The sequence below is a fragment of the Monodelphis domestica genome, chromosome 2 (genome assembly GCF_027887165.1).
Source record: "Monodelphis domestica isolate mMonDom1 chromosome 2, mMonDom1.pri, whole genome shotgun sequence".
Lineage (NCBI taxonomy): Eukaryota > Metazoa > Chordata > Mammalia > Didelphimorphia > Didelphidae > Monodelphis > Monodelphis domestica.
In genome coordinates this window covers 299,263,725-299,282,609 of record NC_077228.1, presented here as the reverse complement: position 1 = coordinate 299,282,609, position 18,885 = coordinate 299,263,725, and the positions used below count along the sequence as shown (strand labels likewise).

The 18,885-nt window shown below is 35.0% G+C and overlaps 1 protein-coding gene across 2 annotated transcripts in view; it reads left to right on the top strand.

Moving 5' to 3' along the window:
* PKHD1 (PKHD1 ciliary IPT domain containing fibrocystin/polyductin) overlaps positions 1-18,885 on the top strand; it is a 770,507-nt gene that overhangs the window by 322,362 nt on the left and 429,260 nt on the right. For both annotated transcript variants that reach the window (XM_007484081.2, XM_016431130.2), the window contains exons 38-41: positions 3,433-3,640; positions 4,612-4,769; positions 13,253-13,444; positions 14,885-15,010. In XM_007484081.2, the coding sequence (XP_007484143.2) occupies positions 3,433-3,640; positions 4,612-4,769; positions 13,253-13,444; positions 14,885-15,010 (684 nt within the window). The remainder of the gene's footprint in view (positions 1-3,432; positions 3,641-4,611; positions 4,770-13,252; positions 13,445-14,884; positions 15,011-18,885) is intronic.

The following is an 18,885-nucleotide window of genomic DNA, read 5'->3' as shown; positions in this document are numbered from 1 at the left end:
CCAGTTTGCAGCCTGTTTGCAATTTGTCTATGCAGGCTCCCTAGTTCCAACCCTCTTTGGAGTTGGCATCCAGCATGGTGTCTTCTCCCAGGCAGACACTGGCATCGAGTGCTGTGCCTTCTCCCAGGAATACGGTTCCCAGAGTCCCAGAACCTTTGGCTTTGTGTGTTTTTTAGGAGCTTAACTCTGTGTTGTGGCCAAATATTGAACCTATCCCTATTCCTGATTAAAGAGTGGTTTTTCTGACTACTTTGGTAGTTTCTGTGTTATTTTGAGGTTAGTAGAACATTGTGTGTGAAGAATGGAAAATAAGTTTAGTTTGACTGAACTGTGTAGAGTGCAGAGTGAACAAAGGGGAAAAAGGATAATGACAGCTAACATTTAATAGTTAACATATATACTATTATTAACCACATTTTATATATGAGGAAACTAAGGCAAATAGCAGTTTAGTAACTCATCTAGAGTCATACAGCTAATAAATATTTATGGCCTGATTTGAAATGAGGTCTTTCTGATTCCAGATTCAATGCTTTGTCTACTAGAATGGTAGGTTGGACCCAGGAGGTGACATGTTTGAAGTGACCAATATAGGAATTTGTATTTTATGCTAAAGGTAACAGGAAACTACTAAAATTTATTGAATAGGCAAGAGGCATGGTTAGACTTGGACTTTAGGAAAATTGCTTTCATAGCTCTGTGGAAGATGGATAGAAGTGGAGAGAGCCTGGAAACAGAGAGTTCATTTAGGAGGCTCTAAGTAAAAGTGGCTATATGAATAGAGAGAAAGAAAAGGATGCAAGAGATGGTGTGGAGGTAGAATCAACAAGTCTTAGCAACTAGGATCAAGGAGAATGAGGCATGAGGATGATTCCAAGGCTACAAACTTGGATGACTGAGGATGTTGTTGTTTTTGACATATATAGGTAATTTGAATGAACATTGGGTTTTTAGAGAAATCTAATGAACTCTGTTTTAGACATGTTGAATTTGAGATATCCTGGAGACAACTAGCTTAAAGTGATTATGGCATTGGAGGGGACTGTGTGAATCCAGTAGACAATTTGAAGAAGAAATATTGGGAGATGTTAAAGATGATGGAGAAGAGATTACAAAGATGATTAGTGTTCCCAGGAAGGGAGAGTAGAAAAATGATTAAATGAGAGTGAGATTTAGTCTGTGTACAAAGATCAAGAATTCATTTTCCAATGTGTTGAATTTCAAATGAAAGTGAAATATTCAGGTGGAGATAGGCAACAGTTAGAAATATAGGAGTGGAGCCAAGAGGAGGTCAGTGTTAGGGAGAGAGATTTCAGAGTAATCCACTTATGTGTGATAGTGGATGAGATCATTGAGATAATTTTTTCTCCCTACAAGCTCTAATCAACTTATGAAGGGAAGAGTTTGTAATTAATAGCCAAAACGAGTTTAAACAAAACTTTGTGATTTTCAATGGTCTCTGCCACCTGTCCATTTGAAGAGATACTGAAGAGTAAACTGTATGGCTTTTGTTGAATATAAAATAATTCTCAGTTCAGTCCTGTGGTTGTAGCACAGTGCTATGTGAGTAATAAGAATTCACTTGCATTTGTTGATTTGTCAAACAGTTCAGTACAGTAAAAAAAAAAAAAAAACTTAGATTGAGCAGAGAGTGATGGAGAGCTTATAGCTGAAATGCATTTTTTCTTGAATTTTACAAAAGTCTAAAGTTGGGCAGATATTTAAAGGTGGAAAACCTGTATATGTATGTATAATGCAAAGTATTTTTAATGTGCCCAAAGGTTAAGAAAAATCTAACAAAAACGGAACTAAAATTATTTTTATTCTAATGATTTATGAGTTAATTTGCATCTGCCTTGAAATTAGGATACTTGGAGTGTTAAAAAAAGATTAAATTATTGTTCAAGTCAACTTCAGAAGTCATACCAATAATCTAAGCAATGAAATCCAGAGACCTTTTAAACTAATGGCATCCATGTTGGTGTGTACCCACCCCTTTCCTCCCTCCCCACCCTGAAGTAAATGAAAGAGAAAGTTAGAAATAATTTGAAAATGATTTATTGTGAGCAACCTCTGTACTTAGCGATTTGAGTATTATTACTTTTTTTAATGCACAAGGGAGGACAGTAACTTGCTGTGGGCAAAAGGTAAATTATGATCTATTGCAAAGGAGGACTGAAATGCACCAAGAAGAGAATGGTTTGCGAAAGAACATGTGCTTTATATGGTGTTACTTCCAATATCACTCATTTCTAGGAAACTTACTGTAAAGAGCAGAAATAAAATCTGAAATGGATCCATTTTTGTGAATCATTGAAAAAAAGTGTGATGGGGAGTAATAAAAAAAAGTAAATCTGAAGAGTTTTGATGGTAATACATTATGGAATGTATCAAAAGGCAAGCAAAGATTTTCAGCATTGTGGGCACAACCTTCATCTTGTTTAATATGAATTTAAATGTGCTCAAGTCATAGGGGGTAGGGAGGATCAATATGAAATTTTAGGGCTGGAATGAACTTTAGAGACATTTTGGTGCAATCTTTATGGATCATAGGATTTAGAATATCGAGAGATCTTAGAGAACCTCTAGTGTAATTCTATCATTTTTCATATGAGGAAAATGAAAGCTCAGAGTGGCCAAGGAATTTATGATAGTCACAAAGGTAGTTAAGTAACAAAATCAATATTTGAGGACAATGGCAGCATCATATAATGGAAAGGCCAATGACTCTGTAGTCAGAGGGAATGAATTCAAATCCCACCTCTTACTACCTCAATGATTTTGGACATTTTGGACACTTAATCTTCATAGGCATTGGTTTCCTCATTTGCCAATTGAAGAAATTGCACTAGTTGTTCTCTAAAGGTCCTTCTGGCTTTAGATTAATTATCCTCTGATACTAAATCTAGTTTTTTTGAATAAGCTGAGACAAACTCAAAGGGAAAGCACTTTTCAACCTTTAACATACTAAAAAATATTCCCATTACATTATCTTTTCTCTTCCATGAGCCAACCAAAGCCATTGCACTTTGCATTACCCCTATTTTTCCATTTCTTTATTTTTTCTACTCTCCCCTTCCTCACCTCCAGCTATAATTAAGCTTGATAGTGACAGTACTTGTTTTTACTGTAACTCATTTTTAAAAATATTTTTCATCTTTATTTTATTTTAATAAACATTCAAATAAGTTTTCTGAAGTTATATGATTCGTATTTTACTTTGACTCATTTTTGATAAGGAAACCAAATAGGTCAGTGATTGTGTCATCTTTGCTATTATAACTAATACAACTTAAAAGATCAAAAGATAAAAGCACTGGAAAATAAACACTAGTGTGGTTGAATATGTTTAAATATCATTTAAGGAATCCACTCCCTATTAACCATTTTATTGAAAGATTCTTACTGGTTCTATTACTTGAATTGCTTTAGGTTTAAGGCCGGAGGTGAGCATCACACATCTAAGGACTGCGGCTCAGGCCAATGACACCATGTTAGCATTAGAAGACCATGTGGATTGGCATCCTGGGGAAGAAGTCATCATTAGTGGAGTTACCCTGGAAGGTTCCCAAAGGCAAGAAGAAATTGCCATCATAGAAAGTACACATGGTGCAAACCTCCATCTTCAGTCACCTTTGAGGTATTAAGTTTGGCCAGATTTAGGACTTTGCTTGGCATATAAGGGGCCTGATGTAGATAAAAGATAAAGTTGCAGATATATTGAGAGACTTGTCCTTCATTAACATAATTGTACTCTAGTTTAATCCTGTCTAGATAAAAGTGGTTTAATCATGAAAAACTCCAAGATGATAATGGTAATTGTAGTGATGATGATGGTGATAATGACAGTGATAATGGTAAGAATGGTGATAATATTAAAAAAACCAACAACAATAGCAACAGCACTATATAGTAGAAAGCTGGCCTCCTACTCTTGAAGATCTGGTTCAAATCCTATTTCTGAGATATACTGATCCTGTGACCAAGAGCAAATTAATTTATCTCTCAGTGCCTCTGTTAAATATCTAAATTATTTGCATAATAGCATGTAACTATACTTTATTTTTAGATGGTGTTTCCTCATAAGGGTTTTTGAACCAATGAATTCATAGGTTTGTTTTTAAAAAACTGACACATATAATATTTTAAAGCTATAGAATGTTTTATTTGTATTATCTCATATGAGTCTCCCAAAACTAAGTGAAGTAAATATTCTAGTATTCTAAAAATGCCCTTATTTTCCAGATGAGCAAACTGAGGTAAAAAAAAAAAAGTAAGATTGAATGTAGAATTTGAACATAGTACTTTCTGGTTCACAAGTACAACATTCCATCCACTATACTAGGACACATCTATAGATACCATATTTCTTGACTGAGACTGAGTTCTTGAGAAATACCATATTTCTTGACATACCATTGTGTATGGTAGTAAACTCCAGACTTTAGTTGTCCTATTAATACTTTCTAAAGTATAGATCATATTCATGATATACTGTCCCAAAGAGGTATAATTTAGATTTAAAAGTGAGAAAATATGAGAAATTGGTGATATTAATCACAATAATCCTTTTATTTTGACACATTTCTGATAGGTTTCTTTTTGTTTCAGATATTCTCATGGTATTCTAGAACATAATATAGGTGGGCATCACATTGCTTTAAGGGTCACAGTGGCTCTACTCAGCAGGAACATTGCCATCCAAGGACATCTCACCAATGAGGGGATGGCACACCTTCAGCTATGTACTGAAGCCAAGATTCCAGAAGGTAAGGGAGTCTTTTGGTAACAAGTAACACAAGTGAAAAGATAAAGCATATAAGGTTGCTTTGTTTTTTGTTTTTTTAGTTTTATTTAGTTATTTTTAAAGATTTTTCCATGTTTACATGATTCATTTTCTTTCCCTCCCTTCTTCCCCTGTCCCTCCTGAGCCAACAAGCAATTCCACTGAGTTGTACAAATGTAGTCACTTAATACCTATTTCCATATTATTCATTTTTGCTACAGAGCGATTTTTTAAAGGCCTAAACTCCTAATCACATACCCCTATATACTTGTAATAAGTTATGTCATATTTTTTGCTTTTGCATTTCTACTTCCATAGTTCTTCCTCTTAATGTAGATAACATTCTTTTACATAAGTCCTTCAGGAGTGTCCTGGCTTGTTGCATTGCTAATAGTAGCAAAGTCCATTACATGGAATTTTTTCACAATGTTTTACTTTCTGTGTACAATGTTCTTCTGGTTCTGCTCATTTTGCTCTGCATCAGTTCATTGAGGTTCTTTCTGTTCATATGGGAAGCCTCCAGATCATCAATCTTTACAGCACAATATATTATATCACCATCATAAACACAATTTGTTCAGCCATTCCCCAATTGAGGGACACCCCCCCCCATTTTCTAATTTTTGCCACCCTAAATGGTGAGATTATGAATATTTTTATAAAAGTATTTTTCTGGAATGTTACTTTGTAATGATATTATCTAATCATTAAGTGTGAAGTTCTTCTTAGTGGGATAACATCAAAGTACATCTATTCTTTAAACTGAATTAATTTTTTTCTAGATAATACATCTCCTTTAAATGTTACAGTTAGGAAATTAAAGTTAATTTCCATTTCACTGTTCAGATATATAGTTTGGTATTGTTGGAAACTGCTTTGGATAAATTCAAACCCTTCTGTTGTACCCTTCTTAGTTCCTTAAAAACTTATAACAGGGAATTCAGGTCCATCTCAACTATTAAATTGTCTTACATTGAATATGTTGAAATCTCTTGTGCTTTTCTTATGTTTTATGAATATTGCATGTGAAAAATTGATAGGATAAAAGTGAGAATGGAGCTGTGGGACAGGAGATTACTTATCACAAATAAATTAGGAAATAGTGAGGGAGTACCTAACTATCTAGTGAGTTCAATTCACCACACTCAGATGAACAATATAGTAAGTACTGAAAAAATCAGCAGATGAGATGGCTGAACCATTGTTAATCTTTTTTTTTTTGCTGTGTATCTTTGGGAACAATAAGTGAGATGCCACAGAACTAGAGACCAAGACACATAGCTTTATTATTTTTTAAAAGAGAAGAAAATAGAACTTCAAAAACATAGAACAGTGCTGCTTGAATTTCATCACTAGAAAATGTTTAGAACATAATATACAAGGGATGATTAATGAACATCTCGAAAAGGAAGCAGTGATCACAAAGAAATACCCTGGCTTCATCAATAACAGCTCATGTCAAACTTTCACATTTCTGTTTTTGAAAGGATTAGACTGGTAAATAAAGGAAATGCCCTAGGAATAGTTTACCTAGACTTTATTATAACATTTGAAAATGTTTCAGATACCACTTTTATAGAAATGTTGGAGATATATGGGCTAGATGATAGTAGAATTAACTGAATTCAGAGCTGATTGAATAGCTTAATAGAGATTGATAACTTGTCAGTTTGGAAGGATTTTAAGGGGATTTGTGCTTAGGGTTGGGAATATTTAATATTTTTACTACTGGACTTCGATCAAAGTGTTGATGACCTAATAATCATATTTTTTATATTAAAAAGAAGGGATAGTTAGGATAATAGAGTGAGGATATGAATAGATTTGGAAATTGGGTCAAAATAATAAAATAAAATTTAATTTAGATAAATGGGATGGATTGTACTTGTGTAAAAAAAAATCAAAAGTACAAGATGGAATTGCTGAGGCAAGCAAAGAGTTTCTTCCCAAAATGCCTATGTATTGTAGTGGGCTCTAGAATCATGATGCATCAGTAGTGTAAATTTTGGGGGGCAGGGAAGCAAATTTGTTATTTCAGATTTGGAATCTCAGTCCATGGATGCAGATAATAGCTCCATAACTCATTATTTTAGAGAGTTTCCTAGAACCCTGAGACATTAAATGACACAAATATAAGGATGATATTAGAAAATAAATCTTGTTATATTAGTTTTGAGATAAGAAGTAGAGAAGCTGGATTGAGAAAGAATTGGAGTTTCAAACAGAGCTGAGTCAGAATGTCATTTTCAAGTGTAATTTTTTTTTTTGGCAGTTGGTCTCTGGCATTTGGGAGAGTCAATCACAGAGACACTCTCTCTCTCTCTCTCTCTCTCTCTCTCTCTCTCTCTCTCTCTCTCTCTTTGTCTTACTGAGGTAGAAGGAATGGAGGGAAAGACCTGAGAGAGCTAAGTGTTTTCTGTTTCCAACTTGGGAAACACTTTTGACAATCTATTGCTGTTTTAACTATTGATTGTTTTAACTCTGAGAAGACAAAAGAAAACCCTGGTCTTTGGTTTGGACTCTGAGTCTACTAAGGCTCAGAGTCCTAACTTGATTCTTGTTGAGACTTAACCAGTTAGCCTTTGTTATTTTTATAACTTGGAGGTGAATTTAAGAATTATAAGGATAATAGTGTTAATTTATTTAGAATAGTAAAAATTTGGGTTTTTCAGATTAGGAAGGATTAATGTAGCTGTGAAAACAGGAGAAGCGGTTCCTGGTAGAACCTGGAAGTTTTATTTGGGTGGAGTTAGAATCCTTTAGAGTTAGAAATTCTTTTATACTTATATTTTCAATAAATATTTTATTTTTTTATAACAAGAGTCTCCTTAGCTTCCTTGTGCTTGGCCCTGAAGAGAAGTTCATTTATAAACTTTACTTTACTGATATAAACTGAAGATAATTTGTAAGCAAGGTAGAGCAAGCAGAGTATCTAAATCAGTTTATAAACCCATAATCAATCCATTGCTTTATTATTTTTACAGTTCTCATCATTATTTTTACATTGGTATAGATATTTCAAAGGCAGTACTTGAAGTCTGGACTTTCTGGTTAATGTGATATGGCAAACAAAAATTTAATGCTACATTAAGAGAGATATAATGTCAAGGACTAGGCAGAAGTTAGTCCTGCAGAATCATCCTCTTGTCAGATGTTAGTTGAAGCATTGTATTAAGTTCAGGGTTCCATGTTTTCAGAACGATATTGATAAGTTACAGTGCATCAAGAGAACAACAAGAATGATGAAAGGCAGAAATATAATATCATCTAAATATCAGTTGAAGGAAGTAAGATGGGTATCCTTATGTGAGGATTTACTAACTTTCTTCCTTTATTTTAGGGCTACCAGATGGAAGAGCGATGAATCCTATTTCGGTTGACTCTAGGAGGCTGTAATTCTTCATAATTTTATTTTTTATTTCAAGATTAAGTCAATATCTCTGCTACTTCTAGTCAGTGCTTCTACAGCCTCATAGGGTTAAATATTAAAATCGTTTTCTTTAAAAACCCTTGCCTTCCATCTTAGAATTAATACTATATATTGGTTCCAAACCAGAAGAGCAGTAAGAGTTAGACAATGGGGGGTACTTGTCCAGGGGCACAGAGCTAGGAAGTGTCTGAGGCCAAATTTGAACCCAGTACCTCCCATCTCTGAATCTGGCTCTCAATCCACTGAGACAGCTAACTGCCCCTTACTCAAAGTCTTCAAACAAAGGCTGAATAACTATTGTTAGAAAGAGTGCAAGGAAGGTTTTTCTTTAGATACAGATTGGACTACATGACCCTTGATATTCCTTTAAACACTGATGATTTTGGTTTTCTAAGCATTAAGATGACTCTGAACCTGATTGGCAATCTGTTACAGGCATGTGTTCCTTCCCAGAAAAATGTTTTTACAAAAGATTCATAATTTAAGGAAACACTATCTTTCAAAGAGAGACTATTGAAAATACAGAAGTATTGTTTAGTCACTCAAGTTCATAGACTCCCTGAAATCTCTCAGTGGATTTCTTGGAGTCCATGAACCCATATGTATGGGCTGTTTAGTTGAGTAGTTTAGATTATTTCCCCACAAATTCTGGTCAACCACATTTTATGTCACGTAAAGACATGAAAATATTATTAGAATTTTATTACCTTTAGTTAATTTCTGAGCTGGGAAGGAGATTGAGGGAATATATTTCAGATTAACAGATTAAAAAGAAGGGAGATTGGCTAACATGTCATTGAAATATAATTAATTATGCAGTTTGGCATGAGAAATATAGTAAAGTATCTGGAAAAATCATAGAATCATAGAATTTGAGAGCTGGAAGGAATCTCACCCACCTTTAGTCTAACCTATACATCAAAAGAATCCCATAATAATAATATCCTTAACAAATGGTTTTCCAACTTCTACTTGAAGACCTCTGTGGAAGGTGATCCCATGAAATATTAAAGGAAAATACCCCTACTCATATACATTACTGCTATATCTGAAAATATGCTACTAAATGAAAAAAGATTGAGAACTAATAGATTATATAGCTATTGGGGTTAAGTTCTTGTTTGATTTATTATGATTAATTTAACAAGGGAAATATAAACTATGGTTATTCTTAACCATATTTCAGAGTTTCAACCTTAATTTAAAAATAATATTGCAAAGTTTTCAAACCAAAATCAATTTTAACTTATTTATTTTACAAAGGAATACATGCCCTTCAGAACACATGGATGCACAAGGATGAGGAGTGGCAAGATAAAATGATAACATGGTGTATCTCAAAAAATACTAGGGAATATCAGTATCCAAAAATATAACAAAAAGCACTGAAGTATAAGATATTTTCTCATTAGGTCCTTTGTTGCTGTTTGTGTGATAATTTCAGTTTATTTCTAGGCAATTAGCATGGGTAATTGGGATGAAAAATGGTCTAAATTTGAGTTTGTATCTCTCAACCTGCAACCATGGGTCACAAATCCAATAAAACTGCCAATGGTCTTCTTTCTCAGAACTTATAACAGGTCTTCCCATAAATCAAACAATCAATAAGCATTCATTCTGTACTAGTTACTGTGCTAGATTTTGGGAAACACAAAGACAACAGAGAAATAAAGCCTGCTTTCAAGGAGCTTACATTCTATCACTGTGACCACAGGTACATATACCGGCATATATAAAATAGATACAAAGCTATATTCAAGAACATGAAATTTTCCTTTGGGTTACCATTCTTCTCTAAATCCGATTGTTCCTTTAGCACACAGAACAGCCATTATGGTGGCTATTTGACTAGCTATGTTGTCTTTTTGTCTTCCCTCTTCTTGTCCTCCTCCTTCTCCTCCTCTTCCTCTTCCACTCACTTTGTATCTAGTTCCACAGTTAAATGGAAGATACAAATATCTACCACCAGAAAGCCAGTGGTAAAAACCTAGAGAAAACTTATAATGAGAGCACTATTATTTATCAAAACTCTTTTGTGGTAAGCACTGTAGTCTTTTTTGCTTACCTTTCTGACAAGATCCCTCCCCTTCCCCCCACCAAAATACCCCAAATTATAAACTATCCAGATAGAGGATAAGGCATAACTGATAATAGTTGAAGAAAAAAGCTTTCTGTGATTACATAATAATGCTTAAAATGATGAGTCATGATAAGATCATTTTCTTCAACATTTCCTTGAGAACTTTTTTGGGGGCTTAGGGGGGCACTAGATGAGGGAGGAGGAGTATGCTTGAATTAAATAAATATCTGTTTACCTTGGATTCATGGGTTGCAATTTGCATCTTTGTGATAGTAAATTAAGGTGATTGTGGAATTTTGGAAATAACAGAATGAAGGCAGTTTGTGTTCCAGTTATTAAAAACTTTCAGTTAATCCTTCAATTTACTTCAATTCAATAAATGTTGTTAAGTAAAATAAATAATGATAGTCTGCTTTCATACAGGTGTCTCCTCTGCTGCTGAATAAATATCATGGATCTCTCTAAATGTTTCAGGTCTTCTTGTCTCTAGGAATAGTACCCCATTCTATAGATGGGTATTCATGTTATGTGAAAAATGAAGGGTAGATGTAGGAATTGAAGTTAGAAATGATGGTCACAAGTGTTATGGACTATGTGATACCCTATTATCGGATATCTTTGTTCATTAAATTTGTCTGACATTTAATGTCAATTCTAGCTATCCAAATTAATTAACATGCATATGTGTCTTCCCCATTCTAAAATGTGGACTAAGCAATGGTCAAACTAGATGAGGGAAAAATGAAGTTTTCAAATGAGGAAAAAATAATAATATTTCATTTTAATTCCTCCTAGTTCTGACTATAGGGGAACTTAGCCAACATTCATAGTGTGTGTGGGTGTGTGGTCAGCCTTGTGGGTTGGAGTGATTATAGAGAGACTGGAATTGGAGGAGAGTCTGTGGGGTCAGAGGCTCGGTGCAAAGTTTTTTCAAGGTATAGAACTGTGACTCAAAACAGTAAGAGAAAAAGAACTATACAAAAGGGTAGGAGAGAGGTATAGTAATTAAATTTAATAGTAAATATGAATTCCTATTCTGGAGTGAAGAACATTTGCTTGTTTTGAAAAGATGTTAATGTAGAAGAAAGAGTTGTTGGATTTGAATTCAGAGGTTTGAGTTTCAAACCACCTACCCCTCCACACTCCCTTTACTTACTTGTGTGACCTTGGGCAAATTAAAAGATCATTCTTTGGACTTTTATCTCCTCATCTGTAAAATGGAGTAGTGTTGGGAATAGAATAAGATTTCTTTTGGTTAAATCTGTGACCTTGTTATCATTGATTCAGGATTCAGAGGGTCTGGATTCATGTCTTCTTTCTGATTACTTCCTGGGTACTACCTGTGCCAATTTCTACAAGTAACTAGGGCTCCGTTTTATTCCATAAAATGAAGAGATTGGACCAGATGGTCTTAAGGTCCATTTTTGCTCTAGGTCCTATGTGATCCATCTTCTTGTTTTTCTTTTGCTAATGTGTGATTTGATATAAGTGACTGGACCTCAGTTTTCACACTAGAGCGAGGATATCCCAATATATGACTTTGAAGGACCCTTTCATTCTAATATTCAATATTTATATGACTCAGTGTACTATATTTTTAGGGCAGCTAGGTAGTATAGTGGATAGAAAGCTGCACCTGGTGTTAGAAAAACCTGACTCAGATGCTTTGTGACCCAGAGCAAGTCACTTAACTCTATTTGCTTCAGTTTCCTCATATGGAAAATGAGCCAGAGAAGGAAATGGCAAATCACTCTAGGACCTTTGCCAAGAAAACACCAAATGACTTCAAGAAGAGTTGGACATGACTGAAACAACTGAACAACTACATTTTTAGATTTTCTTACCTGTATACTGTAGAAAGGATTGCGTTTGTGGCTGATAGATAGCCAGAGAGAGACCCTTTATTCCATGGAGAGTATATTGATAAGATAGCCCATCTGGGAATGGAGAACTAGGCTTATTTAATCATTCTCACTTATCTTTCTAAAACAGAGAGGCAAAGAAAATTTTTTATTTTTATTTCCATTTCACAAGTGAAAAGATTGAGATTGAAATGCTTTAGTCATAATGAAGTAACAACAGAGTTAAAAATTAAGCTCAGATGTCTTGATTACTGTTCTGGATAAGGTTCAGAGCTTGAAGCTATATTTTCTGGTGGAATCAATTTTTTTCCTGTTCTATTCTCATATACTTGAATCTTGTCCATTTATCCCCCTGTCATAAATGATGTAAATGGCCTCTCAGGAAAAACTGTAAGAAGCTAAGCAAGCTAATAACAATAATAATAATAATTTATAGTTATACTTTATATTTCATAAAACATGTTGCAGACATTATATTATTTGATCCTCACAATAATCCCATGAAATAGGGAGACAACTATCATTATCTCCATTTTATATATGAGGAACCTGAGTCTCACATAGGTTAAGTGACTTTTCCTTAGTTACATAACTAGTAAATAGTAACACTAGGATTCATACTCAGATCTTCTGATCTATCCAGAGATCTTGCCACTATTGTGAACCTTGCCAACCACTGTGAAGGATAGCTAAATTTCCCTCTAGTCAGACCTAGGAGGAACTGGACAGAGTATTCTTTCTTCCTCATTTAAAATCATTTATTATAAAAAAGGAATGGAGCTATTTAAACTATATAGAGGATGAATGATACACTGAAATGATCATATGCAAACCTCTTCCTAGCTACTCAAGGCCACAAGATATTCTACCTCCCTATACCCATGGAAAGTAGGGCTAGGAATTCTCTAGCAATTCAGCGGTAGGGAGCATAAGATAGTTAAAAAAGACCCTGGAAAGGGAAATAGGAAAATTGCCCTCATCCTGGCTTTGTGATTTATATAATTTATTTTCCTCTAAAATTCTTCTTTTTACAATGGAAAAATAATGCAGGGAATAGTGACTACTATGTGATATATCCCCTTGCTGTGTTTCAGATGATTTTCAACAATGCTTGTATTTAAGGAGTGAAAAGAATCTTGGATCAATGAATCTGGGAGCTGTGGTGATTGTGCAGTCACTCCCAGGAGAGCCCAGCCAGGTCCAACTGCAGGGAGTTCAGTTTCAGTACATGGGACAAGCCTTTCAGAAACACCTGTGTGCCCTAAATGTGATTGGACCTATTAGAGGTGAGGTGGTTAGAACTACTAATGTCTATGTAATTCCTATTACTTTCCTCATTTCCTCTCCTCTATTTCAGCTTTCCTCTCTTCTTCCTTTCCATTCTGTGGAGGAGTGCAGAGAATTGCATTTCTCCCCTTATTCTGTAGACTTATTCTACATGCATGAAAGGCAGATGATGAGCAAGGCCAGAAAAAAATAAATGACCTCTTGCATGCTTTGATTTTAGCAGCATTCAAAGGCCCTTCTACTCTTGATCATTGTCCTGATGTACCACTCATGATACCTGGAATTTCCCCTAGTCTTCATGATCTTAAGTTTAACTACTATATCTAATAAGTTTAGTAAAATCCAAATCTCTGTTTCTTGGGAGTAACACAGGACCTATCGATTCTTAGTGTATATGCTACAGATTTTAGAATTCCACGATGACATGGCAACCCCTTTCATTGTGAATAGGTTACTGTGGACATGCCCAAGGTACTCTTTAAATGAGTTCCTCCTCATTGATTAGAGGCTTCTGTTGGGCTTGGAGTCCATGAATCCCAGCTTTGTCAATTACCCATGCCATCTTGGACAAGTCATTTAACCTCTTTGGGTCTCAGTTTCCTCATTTATTAAATGGAAGGTTTAAATAATAAAACTTTTAAGTCTCTTCCAGTTGCAAAAATATAATCCTTAGACCTTGGCATACTACTTTTCAAAGTCTGTTGAACTTTGTTGACATTCCAGGATTTCATTTGCTGTAATGAAATGGTTTTCAAATTTTAAAAAAATTGCCGCATTCTTGTTTTATCCCAATTAGAGATGAGCATCTGTTTATCCAATCCTAGTCCTCATTTACCTTATCTGTTAAATGAAGAGGTTGGACTAAATGATTTCTGAGGTCTCTTCAAGCTCCCAGCCTATGATTTTATGATCCTTATGAACCATTAACAGAAAAATCTTGGTTGGTATGTTAAAAAGTCTGATTTGAATTCCACAAAGCAGCAAACTCCTTTTTATCTTATATTAGATCATATAACTTTTTTAAAACCACACATCTACGTGAGAGGTCAAGTTATACCCCTTCCTCCCTCATTAAGTATAAGGAAGTCTTGTCATATTCTAGCAAGATTGAAGACTATGGGACCTGATAACTTTTGTAGCGTGTCCATCTATGACTTACAATGCTTTCCATACTCTGGCATGATTTTCATCATTTAGTTTTTGCTTAGGGATTGTTTTTTTCTGTTAATAAATTTGATTTTCACTTCCTTGAGAATTCATCTTTCTTAGCCATGTTGACCTTCTTTCTTGCTGTTGTCATTCATTATAACTTATTTGTGTAGTGAATATATGATTTCTAACATGATAATATTTCTTTTGAGTTTCTCTAGCAGAGGCAGTGAGCTATGACAGAAAATTACATTTCTCTTCTAAACAAAGTCTTCCCATTCTTGTTCCAGATTCATATATCCGGAGCTGCTCAGTGTGGGATTCCTTCAGCAGGGGCCTCAGCCTGTCTAGGACCTCCAATCTCATTGTGGAGAATAATGTGTTTTACAACATTTTAGGCCATGGGCTATTAGTGGGTGAGTGAATGAGGATTCATCATCATCAGCATACCTGAATAGAACAATTTTTCCCCCAGTAGTATTCATCATTTCAAAATTCAGATTTTCCATTTGCTCATGTGCTAGCCTCTGGTGCTTAGAACCTGCCTGTGGTTCATAGCCATTAGTTCGATTCTACCTCTCTCATCACTCAGATTTCTGGGCCAGGAAATGATTCTACATTTGAATCCCAGGGAAGAAGGATAAATTTTGGGGACCATTTCAGTTTTAATCACTTTCATATTAAAGAATATATTTATATTCAAATTCTACCTCAGTACCTGTGTGATTTTAGGCGTCACAACCTCCAAGCCTCACTTCCTTCATCAATAAACTGCAAAGAATAATAGTGCCTAGTTAAATAAGCTGTTCAAACAATAAAATGAAATAGCTTATATAAAACACTTGGTAAATGTCAATACTCTCTATATTAATGCTAGCATTCTATTTTTCATCTAGACATAATTTCATTTAAATTCCCATTGGGGAAATTCTTGCTGATGCAAAATTGTAACTGATCTACAATTTAAAATCTTAGAAAATTGTCTGGGGTCACGAAAGAGTAAATGAGTTGGTCATGATCAGAGAGCTAGAGGTGAGACTTGAATCCAGGTCTTCCTAAAAACAAGACCATGTCCCTGTTCACTATCACATGCTACTTTTTCAGTAATTATTTTTATTAAAAGGTCAAATAAATAACTTTCATGTCCCCTATTAGGGGTAAAGTAAGATTGGGGGTTTGATAAGTAAGTGACAGAAGTTTGAAGTCTGTCAGACTGGCAGACTGCCTTGAGATAGAACTTTGAGCTAAGATCTGGCTTGGGAATTTTGTGAGGTCTGGGAGGTGGAAGTTCTGTTAAGCCAACTGTCTTTTCTCTCTCTCTGCTGGTGTTCCCTGCCCAGAGAGGTGGCTAAAACTTTGGTGCTTGGAAATTCCTTGAACCAGAGTGACAGTTGTGGAAAGAGGAGGAAGTTGGAAGTTTGGGGAAGAGCTATGAATGGAAGATCTACAGTTAAAAGAAGAAAATCTGGTTTTTGCTCCTCTGTGGTTACAGAGTGTAGCAGGTTGGGCTCGGCCTTTTTGGGTCAGAAGCCACTAGGCCAAAACCCTGACTGACTGACTTTGAAGCTGGAAACCTAACTGAACAACTACAAGGAGGCAGTAACTGAATAATATATAATAATTATTATTATTAGAAATGGGCTTAGATAGTTAGGAATTAGGTAAATTAGTAATAAGGAGAGAGAAGGTCTGGTTTTTAACAGATGAAAGCAGATCCCATGAGGGACCTTAAGTTGGTGTGTTTGGAGGTAATACCCCATTAGTATTTAGGGATCTTTCCTGCTTTTACCTTTCTGTTAAACTTTTTTAATCCATTAAACCTTAATAAATAGAGGCTTTGTTTTTACCTACTGTATCAGTCCAAATCCCTCAAGAAGACCTTACTGGTAAAAGGCTCTGTTCTTCCCAGTTTATATCAACTTTGTTACAAAGTTAAGTCAACTGTCTCTTCTTACTAACAAACAGATACAATCCCAAAATATCTACAACACACCACATAAAAGGGCATTTGTCATCTAGGCTGCTAAAATGGAATGCTGGAAATTCCTGAAATCTTCCCTCAATCCTTCTAACAACTTCCCAAGGAATCAGTTCTACATGTTGTAATTCAATTGTGTAACCTATTTTAACTGAAGTACCCAATAAAATTCATCATCCTATCCTCACTGTACAGAACAGTGATGAGAACAACAGGGCACTGCCCATTTAAAGCCTAGTAATTTCTTAGAAGTTCAGTTGTTTCAGTCATGTTTAACTCTTTGTGATCCTATTTGGGTTTTCTTGGCAAAGATACTGGAGTGATTTGCCATTTCCTTCTCCAGCTCATTTTTCAGATGAGGAAATTGAGGCAAATAGGGTTAAAACAAGGTTGCCCAGAATCATACATCTAGTAAGAGTCTGAGGCTAGATTTGAACTTAGGAAGATGACTGTAACTGACCTCAGAAACAGTGCTCTATCCATTGCGTCACTTAGCTGTTCTGGTTTACCTAACTGTTACCCTCTTAGAACCATGTAATAAAAAGGAAAGTTAATAAAAGGGACATGGGAGCAGAACAAGAGAGCCATAGAATGTTTTGCTAGATGAAGGGTGTGAAGAAATCAGTTTCTAGCTCTGTTATGTTGTATTTAAATTCCTTTTAAAACCTTAGCTTCCTTTAAGAATTGGCTGTCTGGATCAAAAGCCAGACTGCAAAACTGGAAGGTCTGCTAAGTAAAGTGTTTAATGGAGAAATTTTAGCATTAAATGCAGATTAAAATTGGCATAAGCATGGGAATCAAAGGGCAAAGAGAAAGTTGAGAGAGACATCAAATAGAAGAAAATCTAACTAGAAAATGAGAAACAGAAAGTAATCACCAGTGTAGAAGTATAAGGAAGGTTAGCTTAAGAAGTAGAGAAGATTTTTAGAAATAAAACTGAAGACATAAACTCAAATGATTTTAATCATAAAGGGGAGGAAGGGAATGCTAAAGAAAAATTTCACTTTTAATTTTTTAAACAATTACATGTAATCTCAAATTTCCATGCAAGTTTTCCTAAATTATATGATCAAACTTATCTCCCTCCTTTTCTTCACTTCCCACTCCCAGTGCTGGCAGGCGATTCTATCTGGGTTATGTATGTACTATCATGCAAAACATACTGCCATATTGTTCATTTTAAAAATATTTTTATTTTTAAAGAAACTTTTAAAACTTCACCTTGACTAACTAAGATTTTTAAAGATGGGCAAAAGACAGGAGCATGATTAGGGTTTTGGTGTTAAAAGATCATTGCACTGCGAATAGGAATAATATGGAAATAGATTTTGAACAATGATAAAGGTATAACAGTGGAACTACTTGTCAGCTTCGGGAGAAGAGGAGAAAGTGGAAGGAAGGGATTATGAATCATGTAATCATGAGAAAATATTCTAAATAAAAATTAAAAAAAATAAAAAATAAAGATGAGCAAAGAAGATGGGAGTAAGAGCCAGTCACTGTGGATGAATACAAAAGGGAGGAATGGTTTTATAAGAATAGAGAGAGCAAGGTTGGCACAGCTTTCTGACCCTGGGCAAGGTATATAACCCTATTTGCTTCAATTAGCATCTTTGTAAAATGAGCTGGAGAGGGAAATGGCAAGCTGCTCTAGTAACTTTACCAAGCAAAACCCAGATAGGATCAAAAAGGTTTGGACACAACTGAAACGACTGAATAACAACAACAGTAAGGTAGTGAACTTTATCTGGAGTGACCTGGGTTCAAAAGTGGCACTAGGTGTATGACCTTGAGCAAAGAACTTTCTGTCTCACTTTCTTCATCTTTAAATAGGGATAATAATAGCATATACTTCCCACAGTTGTTTTTTTTCTTTTTTTAAAGTGGTTGGATTTTTTTGTTTTTATTTTTTTTAATTTATTTAATTAGTCAATTTAGAACATTTTCCCTTGATTACAAGAATCATGTTCTTTCCCTCTCCTCCTCAGACCCCTTCTGATAGCCAACCCACAATTCCACTGGGTTTTACATGTGTCCTTAATCAAAACATATTTCCATATTATTGATGTCTGCACTAGGGTGATCATTTAAAGTCTATATCCCCAATCATATCCCCATCGACTCTTGTGATCAAACTGTTGTTTTACTTCTGTGTTTCTTCTCACACAGTTTTTCTTTTGAATGTGGATGTTGTTCTTTCCCATTAATCCCTCTGAATTGTTCTGGATCATTGCATTGCTACTAATAGAGAAGCCCATTACATTCAATTGTATTACAGTGTATCAGTCTCTGTGTACAATGTTCTCCTGGTTC